The 22,470-nt window shown below is 43.8% G+C and overlaps 1 protein-coding gene across 5 annotated transcripts; it reads left to right on the top strand.

The window, feature by feature from the left end:
* LMAN2L (lectin, mannose binding 2 like) lies at positions 1-22,355 on the top strand. 5 transcript variants are annotated; one of them, XM_032469818.1, is made up of 10 exons: positions 187-209; positions 1,431-1,549; positions 2,016-2,096; positions 4,376-4,493; positions 5,294-5,376; positions 16,232-16,264; positions 17,332-17,493; positions 17,586-17,700; positions 20,400-20,519; positions 20,872-22,355. In XM_032469818.1, the coding sequence occupies exons 4-10, from the start codon at positions 4,484-4,486 to the stop codon at positions 21,012-21,014; spliced, it is 666 nt and encodes a 221-aa protein (XP_032325709.1). In that variant the 5' UTR covers positions 187-209; positions 1,431-1,549; positions 2,016-2,096; positions 4,376-4,483; the 3' UTR covers positions 21,015-22,355. The 5 variants fall into 5 exon arrangements, with proteins under 5 accessions (XP_006177677.1, XP_006177678.1, XP_032325709.1 ...); XM_006177615.3 differs by lacking the exon at positions 2,016-2,096 and having other exon boundaries at positions 1-209; XM_006177616.3 differs by lacking the exons at positions 2,016-2,096; positions 16,232-16,264 and having other exon boundaries at positions 1-209.
* Positions 22,356-22,470: the final 115 nt, after the last annotated feature.

Genomic DNA, 22,470 nt, shown 5'->3' on the forward strand with positions numbered 1-22,470 from the left:
TGAAGGGACGGCGGTGGGAAAGATGGCGGTGACTCTGGGACCTTCTGGGTGGTGGCAGCGGTGGCGGCGGCATTTGTCGGCTCGGGATGGGTCCAGGATGTTGCTCTTTCTCCTTTTGTTGGGGTCTGGGCAGGGGCCGTGGCCAGTCTGGGCGGGTCAAACGTTCGAGTACTTGAAACGGGAGCACTCGCTGTCGAAGCCCTATCAGGGTGAGGCGCCGGGGGGCGAGGTGTTCGTGCTCGGGGAGGGCTTAGGGACCTGAGCTCCTCGGTAGAGACGGGGGCGGCGAAGGGGTTCCTGTCCCTGAGGAAACTGCCGCCTGTGGATGGGGGCCCTTGGGGACTCTCGCCATGTTTGGGAGAAACGGGTCCTAGGGGCAGGGGTCAGCCTCTCCGCTTCCCTCCCAATCCTACTCCCCTCACTTGGCGCTGGAAGTTTCCAGCAGATCGAAGTAGGGCTCTCAGATGCCACTAGCGCTAGGCCTGAAAGAAGGGAAGCTTAGAGTTGGACAGGAGGAATGTGGGAATGAGAGAGAACTGCGAACGGTGGGAGTGAGGGCCACTCGCAATGAGCCGGGCTCTGGATGGAGCGTGGATGTGCTAGAAATAAAGCAGGAGATAGAACTGGGGTAGAACTTGCCCAGACTGAGAAAGAAGATAAAATTCTGTTGTCAGTTAAGACAATTGTTCTTCTCCAGTCCAGAACCCCTGTTGGTGAAAGAGGCTGGTTAGTTTTGCTCTGTTAAGTGTTCATAGGCTGGTAGGCACAGCTTATTAACCAGAAAATGTATATAGTTATCTGCAAAGAGGACCAAATCAGTGCAGATGGCTTAACTAACACAAGTCTGTTACCGGACTAGAGGACAAGGCGACAGCAAACAAACAACAACTCAATGTGCAAGAGGTGTAGACACTGCTGCTAAGGGTGATCATTTATTTACTTAGCAGATGCATCGAGTGCCTTCTCTGTGCTGCTCTCGTTGCTAATACTGTGGGTTATACAGACACCAGTTCTCATTCTCAAGGGGTTAATAGTATGAGGTAAGGGGAAAAGTAGCTTTACACTTAGACTGTTTAAAGAAAGAATGTGATTAAGCCCCAGAAGCCTAAGAGTCAAGCTCTTTTTGGTGTAACAGGAATTTTTTTTACTTCATGATGCTAAAATTTACTCACATAGAAAATGGGGATCTGAGCTATGATTACTATGGCATGGATAAAGTGATAGCTCTGATGTCGTCACCTGAGAAAGGCTTTGTGAAAGGATAGCTGTAAAGAGGTTAAGGATTTAAGATTTTATGAGTGAGAGAAGGTGGGAGATGGAATGATATCAAAGGGGATAAAGGATGATGACTCCAGCTTTCAGAGGGTCTGTGGTGGCTTTCTGAACAGTTAGTGTTGAAGAGAATGAACTGATCTACTTCCTCCCCATAGGTGTGGGCACAGGCAGTTCCTCACTGTGGAATCTGATGGGCAATGCCATGGTGATGACCCAGTATATCCGCCTTACCCCAGATATGCAAAGTAAACAGGGTGCCCTGTGGAACCGGGTGGTAAGAATCTTTCTTCCTCCTGTGTTAGTGACCCAGAAAGTACTAGTTTACCAATGGCATATTGACTTAATTTTATTGTCTATCCCCAGTATTCTGCCTTCTGTGGATATCAAGGATTTTCATTTCAGAGATTAGGATGCCCTTCATAATGATATCAGATATTTAGAGAGATAACTCTGTTGCCCTAATTATAACAAATAATTAATTTTGATTCTGTTCTCTTAAATGTCTTTAATTCCTGATCGACCTGATAGTATTAATTCTTGGAGGTTAATAAGTTTACTCACATTTAATTAATTTGCTTTGTAAAATAGAAAACTGTTCTTTTAAACTTATCCCAAACTTCATCCCAGTGTCCCCCCTTGTTATTTCACTTTGAAGAGTCTTAATTTTAAATATTATTTTCATGTAAAAGCCACGTTGAGCCCTTGGTCATTTTATTTGTCCTTCTCTGGGCCTTTTCTAGCTACATTGTCTTCCTTGAGGTATGGCGACAAGAAGTGAATGCAGTATTCCTGGTGTGGCTGCACTGTGATTTTGTACAAGTGTAAGATGATGCTTTCTTTTCGGTTTCTAGGGCTCTTTCTTAATCTTTTATGACCACTTTACCTTTGGGAGTGACCTTGGCATCCTTTAATCCTTTCTCTTGGGTTCTCAGAAGCTAAGAACTTACTTTCACATGGTTTTTATCATTAGTTGTAGATAACTGAATCTCAGAGAAGGGAACGATTTCTTTTCTCTGTTCATTTTCTGTGGCAGAGAATTCTGAAGGAGTAGAGGGATGAGCAAAGTTTCTACATGAGCTGTTTGTACAGGCTGGCCTCTTAACCCAGATTGTAGTGCTGAGCTCATTCTTGGAAAGAGTGCAGGGGGGTGTGTTCCGGTAGAAGACGTGCAGGACTGGCAGTTGAAAGACTTGGGTTCTCGATCCAGCTGGGTCATAGACCCTCTGTGAATCCTCTCTCAGTTTTCAGTTTCTCCAGCTGTCAAATGAGCTTCATAATGCCTGTTCTACTTGCCCACCAGGGTTATTGTGAGAATAAAATAAGACAATAGATGTGAAGAAGCATTGGAAAGTTAAAATGGTAACAGAAATGTGCTGTTGTTATGTCATACATCTGTTTCAAGATGGAGGTCTATGGGTCATAAGTGGTTTTGTCCAAGGCTTGATACTGCTGTCTTGCTAGCTGTCTCTATTTAATTCTTTTATGTAGCAGCAATTCTAGTCTAGGGTCTAGTTATCCTGCTCTTTTTCAGGTTCTCTGATACCTGTATTTTTTTGTTATTTGACTATCAGAATGAGCTTTGGCATTGTTTCTGAGTTTTTGAAAAGGATGAATTTGTTTGAGCAGTGGTTCTCAAATTTGGTGGTCCACTGGAGCTGATGGCTGGGTCCCACCCCAAGAGATTCTGATTTAGTTGGAATGGGGTGCAGCTTGAACATTGGGATTTTTAAAATCTCCCTAGGGGGATCTAATGTGCAGCAAAGTTTTAGAACCACTGTTAGACATAGCCCTGAGCAAAACTGTATAGCATTGTGCTCCAGGAGGCCAAGGATAAGGGATAGGAGCCTCTTGGCTCAGTGTGAACTTCTCTGGCTCTGCCCTTTTCTGGGGTGTAACACCTACCCTCTGACTATGGGGCAGCTTCCTGCCGCTGAATTTCACTCTTCCCCTGAAATCTAAATGAAATAGCAGGAAGATAAGAACCCAGAATGATAACTCAGTGCCTGGGCTTGTCAGCGTAGGGTAAGCTATTGAAGATTTCAGGGTTCTTTGGTGAATTCAGAGGTATCCACACCCTTTTCATTTTGACTATATACTCCTAATACTGACAGTTTTAGAAGATTTCCCAGAAATGAAAAGTGAAAACTGAAAATAATCTGGCAATAGCTATGTTGCTCAAGAGCCAGAACTATGTATTTGGAGAGCCTTTGGCTGAACCTGCTGGTCTGTCTGCTCTTCCTTCCTTTCTTTATTCATGGTGAACTTTAACCAGGAGCCTCTGTAAATCAAATACCCACTCTGGTTCCTTGAAAGTGTTCAACTATTGAGAACACTTAACCAGCCACTCACCTTCTTCTCCATTTTTCCAAGGTTTTGATACACAAAAGAAGAAAAATGGTCCATTTAGTACCTCTCTTTAATGTTTTTCCACCAGAGGCTGTCCCTGTGGTGGAGATGATGGTGTTCTCCTTTGGTGCATTTATGTTTCTTGGCCATGGGGTGGGGTTTTGGGGAGGCACAGCTCTTATCCCTTCTTGTGGGAACTCTGGGTTGCTCCTCAGCTTGGCATAGGGCCAACTCTAGCTAATTAGAGTTGTTTATAGCATCTGCTAATTATTCCTGGAGACCTTTACATAATGACTTAGCTTATCTTATTCTTTTATAATGAAGCTTTGACTTTTCTTTAAATCCACGCTTTTTAGAGTCTTTCTGTCAGAGGGGTGATCTTCAGTTGCAAATGAATATTAATTCAGCCACCTCTACTCTAGGCTGAGATTCTTTGCTGGGTGTAGGATCACAGTAGCCTAAGTTGAAGTTCTCTTGTCTTTTCCAACTTTGGAATGCTATCCTTTTTCTGTTGGGAGATGGTGAAGATAATTGGGAGGTTTATTCGCTTTTCATATTAAATATCCTATACTGTTGAATGGCTCAGTTTGTTTAATTGTATGACACAAAGACTTAGCAAGTTTTAGATTTCGGTTTTAACCCTTAGCCTCGTGTCTGCTGTGTTTGTGTTTTCCGAGCCTGTATGCTGCCCATGAGGGCCTGAGGGCTTCATGTTTCCTGCTTCTTATTGATTCCTGTGTCTTTTTCACTTTAGCCATGTTTCCTGAGAGACTGGGAGTTGCAGGTGCACTTCAGAATCCATGGACAAGGGAAGAAGAATCTGCATGGGGATGGCTTGGCAATCTGGTACACAAAGGATCGGATGCAGCCAGGTATGGGGGTTGCTCCTGTGTGGGGTGTGACAGGCCTGCTTTTTCATGTGCCCTCTCTTTGAGAAGGGCACGTCCCACAGTGCCAGCAGTTTTCCCTCTCCCTTGATGTCTGTGGATGAAGACTGGCCTGTCTAGTCTCTGGACTGGGGTCTGAGTCCTAAAAGCAGCTGAACTTGACTCATCCTGGGATGAGTTGCTAATCGGTAACTTCCGCTTTCCCTTTGAAACCACCCAGCCCGTTGGCTGGCTGAAAGCATTGGTTGTCCCCGACACTGACATTGGGTGAGCTGGTTTCTTCTGCGCATGCACAGTGAACGATCTCAGAACTCCTGAGTCAGGAAAAAGAAGAGTTACTTATTTTTCCTTGTTGTGCGGGAGCCATTGCTCCCAGTACATGGCAAACTCAGCCTGGTTTGACCTGATCGCTTTTGCAACAAGAGGTGGAGACTTGGGAATTCAGTTCTCTCTCAGGGGCATAGTCATCACCAAGTGTTTGTAAAGCAGAATTCTATAGGGGCACCTTAGCAACCAGTTTGGATCAGGGAGCAGCTGGGATGCTAAGCAAGTTGGCGCTGGCCTTGTCTCTTTCCCTGCCTTTAGCAACAAACAACTACAGATGTTTACTGAGTGCTTGTTCCAGGCCGTGCCCTTCACTGGGTGTTTTTACAGGTGTTTCCTCATCTTAAAGAGGCCTGTAAGTCATTTGGATTTCACTTATCCCTTCATCATAGTGATGTATTATTCCTTTATCAACTCTTGGCTTTATTTCACTGTTCATCACCTGTTCTCTCTCTCTCTAGGGCCTGTGTTTGGAAACATGGACAAATTTGTGGGGCTGGGAGTATTTGTAGACACCTATCCCAATGAGGAGAAGCAGCAAGAGGTAATGGCAAGTGTCAGAGCGTAGGTCAGCTGCACTGACATCACAGTCCTTTGCCTCAGGAATGTTGCTCAGGAGGGAACAGAGGGGAAAGAAAGTGAGGGGCTTGGTTCTATTTTCTTCATCTGTTGAACCTCAAGAATTGACATCTGTGTAAGGGTTTTTTCCTAGAGAGAACTGTTTGTGGTGTCCAGTCTTGGGAATGGCTGTCGTGAACAGCAGCTTTTCCTCTAGTGTTAACAGCATTCTCTCTTGTGCACGTTGTTAGGCAGCTGCTGGAACTGGGCATGTGCAGCTGGTTGGTGATTTGGTTCCTGGGCCAGCACCATAGCAAGCTGCATTTATGTCCCTCTGCTCCCCTGATGCACTGTGTCACTGCTGTGCTGTCTTCTGCAGCTTGCTCACCCTTGCCAGCATCCTTTCCTTCTTCTTCTCACTTCTGAACAGCAGGTCTCCTCTCCTATAGGAAAGGCTGTCAAAGGAAATTGATGAAATCTCAACATTTTGTTGAAACTCAGTATCTGGCTGTTGGCAGAAGCTTCTTGCTTTTTGTTAGCTGACCCTCAGGGTCCTTTGGTACTTTCTTACACCAGCAACAGGTCTGTGCTCCCTCTCTCTGCCTGATGGCCCTGCCATCAGATGGTCGGAAAGTGATTATGGCACGTTGTTGCTGGGTATCTTGTAGTTAAATGATATTTAGCAAGAAAGGCTGGATTAGGAATGGAGACAGAACTCGCTTTATTTTTTTCCCCCAAAAGATTTTTATGAAAAACTTCAAACTTATTTTAGAAATCGGGTGAACAGATCAATGTATATGCAACACCCAGATTCAGTAATTTTCACATGTCCCACAGCATTATAGAGGAGGTGGAAAGTGAGACCTGAGTTAGAGGAGCGGAACCTTTTGTTGTGGGTCAGTTGCAGAGTTGTTCTCCATGTTGCTTCTGGACTCCTCTTTACTCCATCAGTGGCTCTCTGTTTTTCCCAGAAGTAAATTGTTCAAACTCTCTTAGCTTCTGTTTCACCATCAGATAGGAGTGATTTTGGTTGAGAGGGCATATCTGATGGGCTTTATTTTGTAAGAAGAGTAGATGTTAATGGAAAAAAATCTGTTTCAGACATTAAAAATTGATATTTCTTTCCTGGCTCACTCCCAACTGCACTTGAAATTACCTGAAGAGCATTTAAAATACTGATGCCTGGGTCCCAAGCTTAGAGAGTCTGATTCTGTTTGTCTTAGGTGCAGTCTGGGCAACCTTATTTTCTCAAATATCTCTGGGTAAGTCACATATATCGCCAAGATTGAGAACCCCTGGACCAACATCAGCTTCTTGTTTCCTTATTATTTGTTTATTTATTAAATAAATTTGTTTATTAAAACTAAAATAAAAAAGAAACTAATAAAAGCAGTTTCTTTTTATTAGGTGGCTATTAGGTACCAGGTGCTTTACAATTATTATTTTGATGTTTGTCATTCTCCTTATAGTCAATATTACTTTTCCCACTTCACCAATGAATAAACAGAATCTTGGAGAAATTAAGTGTCTTGCTCAAGGTGACAGCCAGTATGAGGTAGAGCCAGAGTTTGGACACAGGTCCACCTGATTCCAGAGGCTGTGCTTTTAATTATGGTGCTCTGCCACCTCCCATCCATTATTTTCTTCTGCCAGGTTGATTTCCTTGAAAATGAAGACATTCATTATTCTCATATGATCTCCTCTGCAATTTCAGTTCTTAGCGCATATGGTCAGTGCAGAGCATAACCAGTAACTTCTTACATTGAAAAACCTGGAACTATCTTACAGGGTAAAGTCAGATATGTTTTGTTAGTACCATGGTTTACTTTGACATTGTATTTAAAGGTGCCAGACCTTGTTCCAAGTGTTTGCATATGTCTTATTTACTTATCATAACAACTCTTTGAGATAGATACCATTATTAGCCCTACATTATGGGTAAGAAACTGAAGTAAAGAAAGGTTAAAAAATTTGTCAGTGACAGCTAGGTAGTGGGTTTGACTCCAGAGACTGCAGTCTCATTATTTTGCTTTGTTTTGAGCACCTAAGGGGAGGGTGACAAATGCGATACCTTTTGAAAACTTGGAAATGCCATGTGTTGAAGGCGTGCTGAATGAGGAGGACAAAAGAGAAGGCCAGGGGTGGGGTATGTGGAGTAATTCAGCAGATCCCACAAGGTAGTGGTAAAAGCATCTCTCTGGTTTCTTGTTTCCTTGTCACCAGAGTGCATTTGACCTTGGTGCTCAGTTTACTTCCTGCCACATTTATTTATGAGGAAATATGGGGGAAATAGTAGCAATTATTAATGCATCTGAGAAGTGGGTGAGGGAGTCTAGGATATAGAGTTTGGGCTTGGCTCCTGAAATCAGGACACTTTGTTCAAAATCACGTAACCTCAGTTTCCCCATGAGCAATATAGGAATTGTAGTTTAGGTGAGTAAGTCAAGAGCTTTAGTATTTGGACTAGAAGGTACTACCTGTGTCACAGTGAGACTGCCAGATCATAGATGGCTGTTAAAATGATAGTTGAAGAAATAGAAAATCTGGATATATCTATAACAAGTAAAGAGATTGAATTAGTAATAAAAAAAATGACTCACAAAGAAAAGCTCAGGCCCAGATGGCTTCACTGGTAAATTCTACCAAACATGTAAAGTAGAAGAAATATCAGTTCTCAAACCCATACAAGCAAATCAAAGGAGGGGATGCTAACCAATTCTTTGAGGCCAGTATTATCCTGATACCAAAGCTGGACAAAGACATCACAAGAAAAGGAAACTACAGACCAATATCTCTTGTGAATATAGATGTAAAGGTCATCAACAAAACATTAGTAAACCAAATCTAGCAAGGTATAAAAAGGATTTGTACACAATGACCAATTGTATTTATGCTAGGAATTCACATTTGGTTTAATATTTGAACAGTAATATGATAGACCATATTAGTAAAATAAAGGACAAAAACCATGTGGTCATATCAATAGATGCAGAAAAAGTATTTGACAAAATTTAATAATTCCTTATGATAATAAAAATACTCAACAAATTAGTAATAGAAGAGAACTTCCTTAACATGATAAAGGGCATCTATGAAAATCTCCTAGCTAAAAACTCACTGTGAAAGACTGAATGCTTTCTCCCAAGATCAGGAATTAGGCAGGGATATCTGCTCTTGTCACTACTATTCAGCGTTGTACTGGAGGTTCTGTTCAGCACAGCTAGGCAAGAAAATAAACTAAAAGACATTCAGAGTAGGAAGGAGAAAGTGAAACTTCCTGTTTGCAGATGATATGTAGAAAATCCTAAAGGATTCACACACACAAAAAAACTGTTAGAGCTAATGGATTCAGCAAGGTTACAGGATGCAAGATCAGCATACAAAAATCAGTTGTATTTCCATATGCTTGTGCATTGAACAATCAAAAAATAAAAATGAGAAAATTCCATTTATACTAACATCGAAAAGAATAAAATAGTTATAAATAAATTTTAAAAATCCCTTATACTCTGAAAACTGTAAAAAATTGTTGAAAGAAATTGAAGAAGAGCTAAGTATATGGAATGACATTTCGTGTCATGGATTGGAAAATTTAGTATCATTAAGATGGTGATACTCCCTGCATTGATCTGCAAATTTGAGGCAATCCCTTTCAAAAGCCTCGCTGGCTTCTTTGTAGAAATTGACAAGCCAATTCAAAAATCAGTATGGAAATTCAGGAGAACTAGAATAATCAAAATAATCTTGATAAAGAAGGGTAAAGTTGATGTGATACTGGCATAATGATAGACGTATAGATCAATGGAATGGACTTGAAAGTCCAGAAATAAATCCTCACATTTATGATCAATTAATTTTTGATAAGAGTGCCAAGTCAGTACAATAGGGAAAGAATCATCTTTTCAATAATTGGTGCTTGGACAACTGGATATCCATAGGCAGAATAATGAAATGGTTCCCTACCTCACACCATACACAAATATTAACTCAGAGTGGGTCAAGGAACTAAGTATGAATCATCAAAATTAAAAAGTTTTGTGCTTCAAAGGGTGCCATCAAGAAAGTGAAAAAAGACACCCCACAGAATGGGAGAAAATGAATGTAAATCACATATCTGATAAGGGACTGGTAATAGTTCTTTATAGATTCTAGAAACAACTTAAGAATTAAAAAGACTGCCCAATGGAAAAATGGCCAAAGGATCTGAATAGATATTTCCCAAAGAAGATACACAAATGGCCAATAAACTCATGAAAAGATGGTCAACATCATTAGCTATTAGGGGCATACAAATCAAAACCACACAGTGAGATGCCACTTACACCCTTGTCTTACACACTTGTCTGGCAAAAATAAAAAAGACAGGTGATAAACTAGGTGAAGATGTGGAGTAATTGAAACCCTCATACACTGCTAATGGGAATATAAAATGATGCAATTGTTTTGGAAAACCATGTAGCAGTTCTTCAAATGCTTAAACATAGAGTTTATACGATCCAACAGTTCACTCCTAGGTATAATACACCCAAGAGAAATGAAAACATGTCTACACAAAAACTTAGATGAATGTTCATAGAAGCATTATTCTTAATAGACAAGAATGGATACAACTCAAATGTCCATCAACTGATGAATGGATAAACAAAATATATCTATACAATGGGATATCATTCTGCATTAAAAAGAAATAAAGCGTTGATACATGCTCCAGTGTGGATGACCTTTGAAAACATGGAAAGCCAAGAAGCCAGTCACAAAAGACCACATATTGTATAATCCCATGTATATAAAATGTCCAGCACAGGAAATCTATACAGACAGAAAGATGAGTGGTTGCCTGGTGCTGGTGGGGTGGGGGTTGGGGTGGGGAGAGTAACTGCTAGCAGGCACAGCATTTCTTTGAGGGGATGAAAATGTTCTGCAATTCATTGTGGTAATCATGCTGTGAATATACTAAAACCCATTGAAATATAGACTTAAATAGGTAAACTGTGTGGTATGCGACTTACATCTTGGTATTGCTAATTTTTAAAAATGTTGATTAAAACATGACCTGATCAAAGAAAAAAAAAACATGACCTGATCATCTTTTCTTGGCTCTGTGACGTCATCAGTAGATGGTCATCCGTTTCTCAGGAGAACCCAGATGTTGGTGAAGTTGCAGGGAACTCAGTAGCAGTCTTGGAGCAGGAATGTCCTTTTTAGTTGAAATCAGAGTCTGATGACAAGAGGCCTTCCTGGAATGAGAGCACAGAAGTGCAGCCGTGGCCCTCATCCTTCCCGGTGAGACCTTTGGGCCTCACCCCTGCAGGCAGAAGCAGCTGGAGGGAGAGTGGAGTGAACAGCTCACTGCTCTTCTCACATCAGGCCAGCCTGGAAGTTGAGTTTGAGGCACTCTCCATTTTTTTTTTTTTTCAAATGTGACAGTTGTTTTCCCTCCTTTGAAATTGGAAGAAAATTGACAATACTATACATACCGTCCAGTTTAAAAACAGATTCCCGCAAGTCTTTATCTTGATGAAGACACTGATTCCTCTTGGTCTCTCTGTTGTTGGTGGAGAGAATTTTTACGTTATTAAAGGAACTCCACAAGTTCTAAATTCTCTTGTTATTATGCTATTTGGATGTGACTTAGTTTTTTTTTTTTTCCCCTCTTTTTTTTTCTCAGTCCTAGGTGAGGCAGTGTTTTCCAAGACAGACTCCTTTGGAAACTAGGTCCAGTGAATATTGGCAACTCTCAGATGTGATTAGGCATGGAAGCTTAGCTTCACTGGTGAGAACTTGTTTTCAAGAGAAGTGGAAATGTATGGTTTTCTGCTAGAATTGAATACAGGTGAGGAGGTGACAGTGCAGGGAGGAAGGAGAAAGAAAGCAAGAGCTGGTGCTCCAGGGGACACAGCTTTGGGTTAGTTCTTTATCTTTCATTGGGTTTTGATCCTTTTGAGAATATGAAGAAAGTGATGGGCCCACAGAAAGATGCAAGTACACATAGGGTTTTACATAGAATTTCAGGAGATTCACGGGTCCCCTAAAGTAGAGCTGTAGACAAGATCTCCTATTCCATAGAGTTGATAGCTCTTCTCATTAACAAGAAGTGTCCACATACTCCCATAATGGTGGGTAGCAGTGAAGTTAAGGCCTACCTCCCAGGCTGTATTCTGAATCTTGATCCTTGTACTCTGGGTAGATGGGAGATGAACTTCAGTGTTTGGGACATACCTTGATTTTAAAGTTTCCCGATTTTAAAGTACTCTGTATTGAAGTCCCCATATTACATGATTTGGGTTTGTTCTAACGGGGTGACAAGTAAGATAAATGGGATTAAAATCATTCCATGAGTTTAAGAGATCATGGTAATATTCAAGTATGTGATGCTCTTCCAGGCAGTCAGCTGGCCTGGGGGTGCCACTGTCCTGTATCGTCCAGTTGAGGAGCTATGAGACTTGGGGACGGAGTTGCTAGTCTAGGTTAGTAGTAGTTTGAGGGCTTGTGGAGCAGGGGCCTTCTCGTGCTGCCCAACAATGTGGTGAGACTCTCACTGATCTTGTCACCCATTCTAAATGGGATGGGTGTTGCTGAGTTAACCAGTCACTTCCTTATCCAGATTCCTGCACAAAGGGTTAGTTGGATGAAGATTATGGTAGTACCAGCAACTTGCAAAGTTTTGAAAGTCTAAAAAGTGTCTCCCTGGAGGAATGGCAGTGAGTGTGTTCCACTTGTGATCCAAGGGGAGTGTCACGTGGAGGTGTGAAGGGAGAAGCTGTACAAGAGGCATTTGCTTTGTTAATTCTTATTTTTTATGGAAAGGCTCATTATAGAAAAATCAGAAAAGACTAAAAAATAAAACTGTACAAACATCTTTTTAAAAATGAAAACACTGCATTATATTGAATACTCTTTTTTTAAACCTTTTAATTTTGAAAAACTTTAGACATATGGAAAAATTTTCCCATTTTGATATAATTTCAGACTTACAGATAAGTTACACTAATGCAACAAAGAATTCCAGAATGTTCTTCACCCAGATTCCCCAAAATGTTACTGTTATACTATCTTGGCTTTGTCCTTTTCTTTCACGTGTGTGTGTGTGTGTGTGTGTGTGTGTGTGTGTGTGTGTGTGTGTGTGTGTGTCTGTGCTCATGCATGTGAGTGTATTTTTTACTTGAGATTAAATTGCCTTCATCATGTTCCCTTAATCCCAAAGTCAGGAACTTCATATCGGTAAGGATACTATCATCTAATCCGTTGACCTTGTTTAGATTTCACCAGTTGTCCCAATATGTCCTTCACAGCAAAAGAAAATCCCAGATCCTGTGTTGCATTCAGCTGTCCTGTTTCTCCTTTCCTTTAATTTGGGACCATTCTCCAATATTTCTTTGTGTTTTCAGGGTATATTAGAGACCTAGGTTTGGGGGGAGGTTTTTTTGTTTGTCTGTTTTAGTTTTGTTCTTTTGTATCTAAGTATATACCAGACATTGTTCCGTAGTGACTGATCTTGAGAGCAGTGTAGCATAATGATTAAGCCAAGGTTCTGTGTCCAGACCACCTGCTTAATACCTGTGTTGTCTTAGACAAGTTTTCTTACCTGTGAAATAGGGATACTAACACTGTCTCTTCGGGTTGTGAGAATTAAATGAACGCATATGTGACCATTACTGAGTACAGTCCCGGCACAGAGCAAGCTCTCGGGAAATGCTGGCTGTTCTTATTCACCACTAAGTGACATCCCCAGGGACATTTTACAGACAGTTTGGTGGTGGCTGTTGTGGCTCTGTCCTCTCCCTCTCCTCTCTTGCCCTCCTTTTCTTCATACTAGGTTTCAGAGAGCAGACTTGGCCAGCTTACTCAACCGCGGTGTGGTCTGGGTTGGTAAAAACTACTCTAAGAGATGGCTCCTAGGTGCTGGTCCATGAATTCATATTGGATGGTAATAGTTTCTCTGGTTGAAGAATAGGAACAGTGAAGTGAATTTTCATAAATGCTAAATGTTTTATTGTTTACTTATTTATTAAAAATTATATAGTTCTTTTATTGGTTTAAAATGTTCTTTTTAAAAGTGATGTTTGTTATAGATAATTGTTCTGTCATTATTGTATTTTAATATATTTAGTAGACAAAAAAAGAAAAAGAAAAACAGAAAATACATACCCACAAGAAAAGGCAAACCGATTAATCCCCAGAATATTTTTGGAGATTTTAGAGGTCCATGGCAGCCAGTGGTCTGGGAATTACATGTTTGGCTTTGTGTTTATATATGAGCACCTGTGAACAATTTTTATGTATAGAAATTAATTAATTTGATTGGATGAACATTTATTGACTCCCCTGCTGAATATCAGACACTGTACTAAATGCTTTACAGATTTCATTTCATCTTCATATTAACCCTGTGAGCTATGTATTATTCTGCTGCTTATGGTGAGGAAATAGATTGTCAGAGATGATTTAATCCACCCAGGGTTACACAGCCATGCGTGATGTACCTGCAGTTAGAACCCAGGTCTCCCTGAGTACAGAGGGACGGGTGTGCTGTTTTCTTTAACCTAGTGGTTCACAACTTGTGCGTTTTGGACCTGTGGAATTTTAGCATGGGATCCGTACATCCATAAATTTATGTGTCTCTATTCAATCAAGATGTGCTGAAGGTACAATACCATGTGGAGGGTCTTTTTTGTTCTTTTCTTTCTTTTTTTTTTTAAAGTGGCTTTTGTAGTACAAAAAGTTGAAAACATTTCTCCACTCTACACCCTATTGTTTGGACAGTAGGTAGAAGTTCCTCATTTTTGGTGACTCTTAAATTAGGAATGAAACCAGCACCTTTGCCTGAGTCAGTGTGATTCTTCAGCCTTTGGTTCTGGCTATATATAGGCTGCTGTGTGGAATTAGTGGGTACCCAAGAAACCCTTCCAGAACTCCCAACTGGGCGTAGAAGTTAAGATGGCATTTAACGACTTACTGCTAACATGAGGTGTAAAGTTGAAGGCCAAGTCATGAGTTTCTGAAGTAGACAGAGTCCAGCTCGAAGCTGTGTCTAGTGGCCTATTTATTACATTGGGCTGCATATCACAATTGTCTGTGGTGCTTTTTAAAAAATACACAGTCCCGTGCCCTGTTCTCAACTTACTGAATGAGTCTCTGACTGCAGGACCCACATGTGTGTGCAGTTGAAAAGCTCCCCCAGGTCATCCTGAAGCCCAGCTTACCTCTGGCTGATACTGGATAACCGGACGCCTCGCCAGCCTTGGGAAGAGTAAGGCCCCCTGAGGTTGGGGATCCTTGTCTGAGGCACTCCCTTGAAAGTTACGCCTGAAATTTCTGATTCCAGTTACTGGGGTTGATAAGTGAAGCAAGCCGTGGGATCATCAGAGCTCCCAGGGGCATTTTTAATCCCTTCTTTTCCCTAATTGTTCACCGAAGTTAGGAATTTTCTCGAGAGAAGCCATTTCTGTAAACTGCTTGATAACATACTCATAACTCCCTCGTTCTAAATGGTAGTTGTACAACAAATGGAGTTTTACGGCAATCTAATCGTCCCCGTTACATTTCATACCTTTCTGTAGTCCTGTTCCTATTCCACCAGCGGCATAAGAACAACAGCCGGGGAGCTGCTCTGAGTCCTGCCCTGAACCCTTCACGGTGGCTGCAAGGCCGGTGTGGTACGGCCTCTGCTGCAGCTCACACCAGCCTCTCCTTCACCAGCCGGGTTTCGGACACCCCTGTCTTCCTCTAGTCCTTGAATGTGCCAGTCTCATGCTTCTTGTGCCCTTGGATCTTTCGGTGGACTCCCTCTAACTGCTTGGGTCTCAGCCCAGATGTTGTCTCCTCAGAGAGATGTTTCCTTGTCAGTCTCCATTGTATTACTTACTTATTTTCCTCATACTGTTTACCGCTGTCTCAAATAATTTTATTATTTATTGTTTCTCTCTTCTACTCTTATGTCAGCTCCACGGGAGCAGATACCTGTCTTTGTGCCTTTGAGCTCCCAGCCTGGCTCATAATAAGTGCTCACTAAGTATTAAAGGACGGAATGCTCTGGGCTCTGCACCTCTGCCCACTTCCTGTGGGGCGGGGCTGGGCTGAGCTGGTGTAGGTATCTCTTGTCTTTGTCATTTAAAACTGGAGCAAAGCTAAACACCCTTGAACCGTGTGATTTTTCTAAATCTGTCATGCTGCGGCACTCCCACAGGGCATTTTCCTGCCCAGTGTTGTAGGTCAGACTAACAATAACTATTAGGAAATGTATGTCCACAGGGCTCAATTAGAGGGTAAGTGAGCCTTTTGATTAGAGTTAATTTGACAGTCTCTCAGATGGTGGGATTTTTGTCTTCTGGGCAAGAGCTAAATCCTGAGATCCTGGGCAGTAAAGGACATCTTGAATTTGGAAGAATTTAGCCCTATTTGTCACTCCCCTTGCTACAGAAATACTGTAGTCTGGTTACAGACAAAGTCATGGCCTGGCCTTTGGATTATCGGAGACATAGGTGAGGCCTGCCTGGAGAATGTGATGCTGTGTGTTTATAAAGCTTCCGAGAGCTTCAGGACCCTCTGTGGGTTAGCGAGTTCTTCCTAGTGGACCCCTTTGAGAATCTGATGATAGCACCAGACCCTCACCTGAGAAAATGTACAAGCGCCTGTGCGTAGAGTTTTGCCTGTAATTCTGAGGGGTATAAGGACTTGCAGAATGCCCTCCGTGGGCCCTAAAGTTCTGTTTGGGGATTTAGATTGGCTTGCTCATTGACCGCAGCTGGGTCATAGCACTTCCATGGCTGTTTCTTTCTGACTCGGTCTCCTGTCTTCTGTGCCCTCTCTTGTTTTTATAATAACCTGCTGGACCCTCTCAGGCCCAGAAGAGGCGATATTCTCCAGGAGTCCAGGTACTCAGTTCTTGACCCACCGTGGCCTTCCCTTACTCCCTCTGTGTCCGTCCGACATTTGCTGCTGTTTAGAATCCATGTGGTTCTTGTCTCAATTCACTAGTCTCTGATTTCAACTGCATCTCCACCTTGCATGTTGATTGTTTAGGACAGTGAGGAACTCACCAAAGAAGTGGCATGTCTCATGTTTCCTGTCCTCCCATCACCCTACCTCTCTGCACTGCCTTGGCACTGGGCTTGTTCTGGAATGGTTAGCTCATCATTTCTAAGGAAGAACTTGCTCCACAACTCTACTGGAGAGAGAGGGCCTCAGAAGTAGGTGGGACAAGGCTGTGGGTACGGGGACACTTCCAGTGGGAGAACCTCGTCATGAGTGTTGTTGGAAGAAGTTACGTGTGGATGAAGCTTAAGTGGGCTGGAAGATCTTTGGGCTAAGAACAGTCATCTGTGGCTGGAGACCACCACCTAGCAGCCTGGTTCTGGCACTGCCTTTTGTGAATCCTAATCCATTTAGCATCATATGCGTACAGGATTTTAGAATTTGAAAGATGCTGTCCTGAATGGAAGGATTTCCCTGATTGATTGGTATTTTCAGAACACCTGCGGTGTGCAGAATACTTACCTTGCAGGGCGGGGAGGAGGGATGGAGTTAAGGTGGACACATGCAGAGAAGCACAATAAATGATTTTTTTCCTTCAAGAAGTTTACATGGCAGTCAGGGAGATAGTTATGTACACATAAGAAGAAGAGAAACACCAGTCTTGGGTAAAATGTAAGTGCCAAATAGTGATCTCTGGGAGGATCTCAGTCGGACTGTACACTGTTAGAGGGGCCATTTCAGACCCACCCCAATGGGCAGCAAGGAAGATTCCTGAAGGCAAGTACAGAGGTCAGTCGCTTCTTGGCCATGTCCCTTGAGTGACCATCTGAGTGTGGGTTCTCGGGGGCTGCTAACGATGAGGCAGAGTCAGGAGCTCAGCTTGTGTGCAGAATTCCTGCTGCCGTCCACACAGGCGTTCCTCCGAACACCTCCTTACCATCCTGCGTTTCCTTCCCTGCTTTCCCAGCGGGTGTTCCCCTACATCTCAGCCATGGTGAACAATGGCTCCCTCAGCTACGACCATGAGCGGGACGGGCGGCCTACGGAGCTGGGGGGCTGTACAGCCATCGTCCGCAACCTCCATTATGACACCTTCCTCGTGATTCGCTATGTCAAGAGGCATTTGACGGTGAGTCCCGGTTCTGGACCCGTCAGCGGTACGGGCTGGCTCGCTCCTGTTTCTGTGGCCTGGCCCTGACTTCTCTCTTCTTTTTGTTCTAGATAATGATGGACATCGATGGCAAGCATGAGTGGAGGGACTGCATCGAGGTGCCCGGGGTCCGTCTGCCCCGGGGCTACTACTTTGGCACCTCCTCCATCACTGGGGACCTCTCGGGTACTGCCTCGTGCACTCCTTACTTGTCACGGCTTGATAGGCAGACCTTGGGGAGGCTCCTCAGAGCAGGAGCCAGATGAGCAGAGCTCTGGGAAGCAAGTGCCCTGGGAGTGCTTGTCTTCCTGCGTTCTCGTATCCACGTCCCTGAAAAGCCCAGGCCGGGCTTCTCCCAGGACAGTTGTCTCCAGGAGGTGTTGGCGCTGACGGAAAGCAGTGTTTGCCTCTCCATCTGGCCAGCTCTTCCAGCCTGGTTTGAGTCCTGTCCTTTCCTATTTCTGGTGCCACTTTTTACAGTCAGGTCCCTGTCCTTCCTCCACCTACAGTTCCTTTCTCTTGACAGAGCTTTTCCTTGACTCCGCCCTCCCTCTTCTAACTGACCCCAGACTCTCCTTTGTGCTCAGACCTTTGAATGTGATGTGTGTGCAGATGCTTGTTTCTCAGCCGCCCACCTCTGTGACTCCTCCCCCGTGGTGAATGCTGCACTCGGCCTGTTTCTCTGCCATGCTGTTAGCACTCTTCTCATAAAAGTTCTTTGTTTCATTGCTGTTCTCAGTGTTTGCTCTTTGTCCTGCCTTCAGCTCGTTTGACTGATTATTCTTGCCTTCCTTGACTTATGTGGCATTAGCAGTACCTGGCTCTTTCACTCTTCTCTCTCCTGGGTTTTCTTCCTACCTGTTCTGAACTGGAAGCTTCTCTATATGTGCTTTTTCTTTCCCTTGGTTTTAATGTCAGTCATATCATCTTTTGAAAAGAGGTAAAGAACTGAACTTTTGGTTCTTTTGATTAATATAATTTATTATGAATGACGCTGGTATGAAAGGACTTTCTTGTGGCCAAAAGGAAGGCAAATACCCATCTGAAATGGGCAGCAGCTGCTCAGTTCCAGCCATTGTTGCCAAGAGAAAGTGTGGGCTCAATGAGGCCATGTCTTCTAGTTTTTCAAGAGAAGCTAGAAATCTGAATTTTTTTAAATGAAATTTGATTTTTAAATCCTGGCAACTATTTTTTCTTTCTTTTTTTTTTTTTAAATCAACTTGCTTGGGATATGCTTTCCACATAACAAGTATATAGCAGGAAGAGTTTGACAAATAGTTTCACGTACGTATTCAGCATCACAGTCAAGATACAGAGTGTTTCCATCGCTGCAGAAAGTTCTCTTATGCCCCTTTGCAGCATTCCTCCCTTACCAATGGCAACCATTGATCTGCTTTCTGTCACTTAGGTTAGTTTTGGCAGCTAGTTCTAAATACTGTGCAGGTGGGCCAGTGTGGGACATCTCACCTTGGCACAGGTAAGGGGGGCACAGGCTGGAGATCTTTGCTATGTCATCTCTTTATGTGACTCAAGTTGAAAAAGTTGTCCTTGTCTACAAGTTTCCTTTGAGCTTGCAGGTTCTGGGACCTGCTCAGTTAACCTCCTGTTGTACTTTTCAGTGGGAACATTGGAAAGTTGTTCCCAACTGTAAGAAATGGCCAAAGAGAATTTTTTGTTTATCCAAAGGAGTCCTTTGCTCTCAGTGTTTAGGGTAATGCCTAGGTTAGTATATCCATGTTCTCTGCCCACAGGATAACCCTAAATACAAACTGTGTCTTTCTCTTAAGGTCTTTCTTGTTGACATCTTGCTTATTTTGCTGTGGATTATTGGAAACTGCAAGCAAGTTAGGACACATCCCAGCTGCCCCAGTGTTTGACACCCTTACGTTGTGAGGAGCATTGCCCTGGCTTTTTATCCTGTCCCATGGTTTAATCTCAGCCCGACTGAGAAAACATTTTTCTAATTGAAGGTGATTCCAGTTTTTTCCTACCTGGGGGACTCCTAAAGAGTCAAAGAGTCCAAGCAGCCGTAGATGCCATCCTAATAATAGAAGTGGCAAGAAATCCAGTCCCCAGTGACCAACCCAGTAGGACTGAGCATCTCTAGTACTCACATTTGTGGTCTCTTAATACCAGTTCCCACTAAGAGGGACAAGAACTTGGAGATGTGCTGATGCCAGGTCTGAGGGAGGAAATATAAGCTGGAAATGTCCTAGAGAAGCAAGAAAGATCTCAAAAACTTCTGGTGTTCCTGTAAAAGGACTCAGGAACCAACTTGAATAGGCTCCCACTGGACAAAGATGGGTTGATTTGAGCATCCATAGGAGATACAACTTCAGTGTATTGAAACACATCAAATGTGTTTGAATCTATGAGCTTATAGTGATACTTTTTAAAAGGAGAGAAAAAAATTGAATCCCTAATTCCTTGATCCTTCTCGGGTAATTAATAGTGGGATTCAGGGTCATGGTTACAAGGAGCTGCAAAGAATTAGGCACAGTCCCAAAGGGAAGTGTGTTCTAGGCCACTAGCTGTGCCCAATCATGGCCTATTAAGCAGCTGTTCTGAGGCCCTTTCCTGTCACTTCTGTGTGTCGTCCACATTGAAGGGAAGCTGCAGGGCCACTGTGTCTCCTCTCACTGGAAGGTTTTACATATGATAAGGGGTTCTTGTATTATCCCTAAATTTTAAAATTATATAGGTAATGCATGCTTGTTGATAAAAACTTTAAATTCGGGATAAGACAGTTTTCCTGTTCTCTATCCTTACTGTTAAATGAGAATCAGAGGTTTCAGTTACTGTTTTTCAGGTCATTCTTTGTCAGCTGTGGATCAGCTGTCTCCTCCTGAGGAGGCTTGAATAATCCTTGCTCTTTTTCTCTGTAGATAATCATGACGTCATTTCCCTGAAGCTGTTTGAGCTGACAGTGGAGAGGACCCCGGAAGAGGAGAAGCTGCATCGAGACGTGTTCCTGCCCTCGGTGGACAACATGAAGCTGCCTGAGAGTGAGCCCAGGGGAACCCGGGAAGCTGTCTGTCAGTGAGGAGGAGGATGGAGGGCTGTGGGCGGGGGTGTGGGGGTCCCAGGTGCCTTGCAGCACAGCTGGCCGGGCTGGCTCCGTTCTGTGTTCTCTAAAGAATGTGGAGCACTTGCCCCTGCTTTTTCCCTTGTCTCCATGTTACAGATGAGCAGACAGGGGGCCACTTAGGTTTCAAATGGAAGCATCTGGAAAGGGAGAGTCTGAGCTCCAGGTCCAGAAATGGGCGTCTGAACCTGGGGACTTGATAGCTTGTTGGGTGGTCCTTCCCACCTGGGTGGGCTCCCTGATCCTGACTTGCTTCTCTTTTGCTTCCTCAGTGACAGTCCCACTGCCGCCCCTGAGTGGCCTGGCCCTCTTTCTCATCGTCTTCTTCTCCTTGGTGTTCTCTGTGTTTGCCATTGTCATTGGGATCATACTCTACAACAAATGGCAGGAACAGAGCCGAAAGCGCTTCTACTGAGCCCTCCTGTGGCCACAGCCTCTGTGGCTGTCACCCAGAGGGTGTGGGTGTGGGCGGAGCAGGCGCTGGCCTGAGCACATAGCCCGGCGGGTCTTCTCCCGTCTCCAGCAGCTGGCCAGGGACTCTGTTCTGTCACTGGAGCTTCAGATGCAGGGATGCTGCGTTTCCATGGTCATCTGTGATGACGTCTCACTCTGGTTCGGGAGGCCCACCCCTCCCCCAGGGTGACGCTGCTGTGACGTGCCTTTCCCTACAGTCCCACCACTTGGAAGTGAAGAGGGATGGAGAGCATATAGGCTGTGATGCCAGACCACATGAAAGGATTTCACAGCCCAGGCCGTCTTGTTGAAGACCCTTGTACTTCATTTTTAAATCTGCAAAGAATAGAAAACTGGTAACTCTTCATACCTTCCAGCCATCCATCCACTGGTTTTTGCTTTTTGTCTAAGCCTCTGTCCATCTGAGGAGCTTTCCTTGGAAATCTGAATGGAAACTTCTTCCCTGCCTCACTTTGCTCTCCCTCCACTCATTGTCCTCTGCAGATGCAGCCTGAGCTGGAGAAGACATTGGGATGCCTCTCTGTTGGGGCCCCGGGGCTGCAGAACAGACTTAGGTTTCACTGACCCTCAGCAGGTGGCCACAGGGAGGGGGCCTTCTGCTTTGGCTCACTGCTCAAGCCTTTGTTCTCTAGCGTGGATCTTGGTTCTGTTGGCGTGTTCATGACCTTCCCAGTTAGGTCCCTTCAGGCCCTTGATCAAATTTGGCTGAAAGCTGGTGTGCAAGTCCAGAGAAGCTTGCTTGAGAGGCTTCACGGATGCAGTGGGACTGACTGAAACTGACTGCTCCACGGTTCGATCCCTAAAGCAGCATTTGCCATGTGACCCAGCCACGTGGAGATGTTTCTGGACTCCGGAGCCTACTTAGCTTCGTGTTTTGTGTTCATCGTGAGTTTTGGAATCCCATTTGGAGTGTTCAAAATATAAGGAAGTTTTATTCTTATAGCCTGAGCTTGGATACTCCCCAAAGAGGAACACTGGCTTCTTTCTCTTAATGGATAAAAAGCAGATGTGGTTTTAAGTCTGGGAGCAATAGACCCTCATTGTCTGTGCCTGGAGGAGTTCGTCGTCACTGAACAGCAGAGCTTGAGTGTCCTCCTCTCTGGGTCACCCCGATTCCACTGCCTTACCTGACGAGGGGTCACGTGCTGCTCACCTGTCTGCCCCGGGACGCCACTGCTCACAGGCAGAGTCTCCCGGGAGGGCCTGAACTCTGAGCCCTCTTAGCCTGTGCTTCTGTAGCCTGACGGAAATTCTTAAAATGGCTAATGGAAACCAAACCTGAGCTTCTGATTGAGTGTCCTTCCTTCTAGGGGTGGGTTTGGGGGAACATCCAGGCCTCAAGTCCGTCAGCCCTTGCCGTGCCTTGTGGGTTGGAAAAGCCCTCTGCTCAGCCCGGA

Source organism: Camelus ferus, chromosome 28 (assembly GCF_009834535.1).
Source record: "Camelus ferus isolate YT-003-E chromosome 28, BCGSAC_Cfer_1.0, whole genome shotgun sequence".
Lineage (NCBI taxonomy): Eukaryota > Metazoa > Chordata > Mammalia > Artiodactyla > Camelidae > Camelus > Camelus ferus.

Coding starts and splice junctions, on each gene's coding strand:
- LMAN2L (XM_006177615.3), top strand. CDS start 23: ATGGCGGTGACTCTGGGACCTTCTGGGTGGTGGCAGCGGTGGCGGCGG. Junction 1,550..4,375: donor GTGCCCTGTGGAACCGGGTG/GTAAGAATCTTT, acceptor TTTTCACTTTAG/CCATGTTTCCTGAGAGACTG. Junction 20,520..20,871: donor CAACATGAAGCTGCCTGAGA/GTGAGCCCAGGG, acceptor TTGCTTCCTCAG/TGACAGTCCCACTGCCGCCC.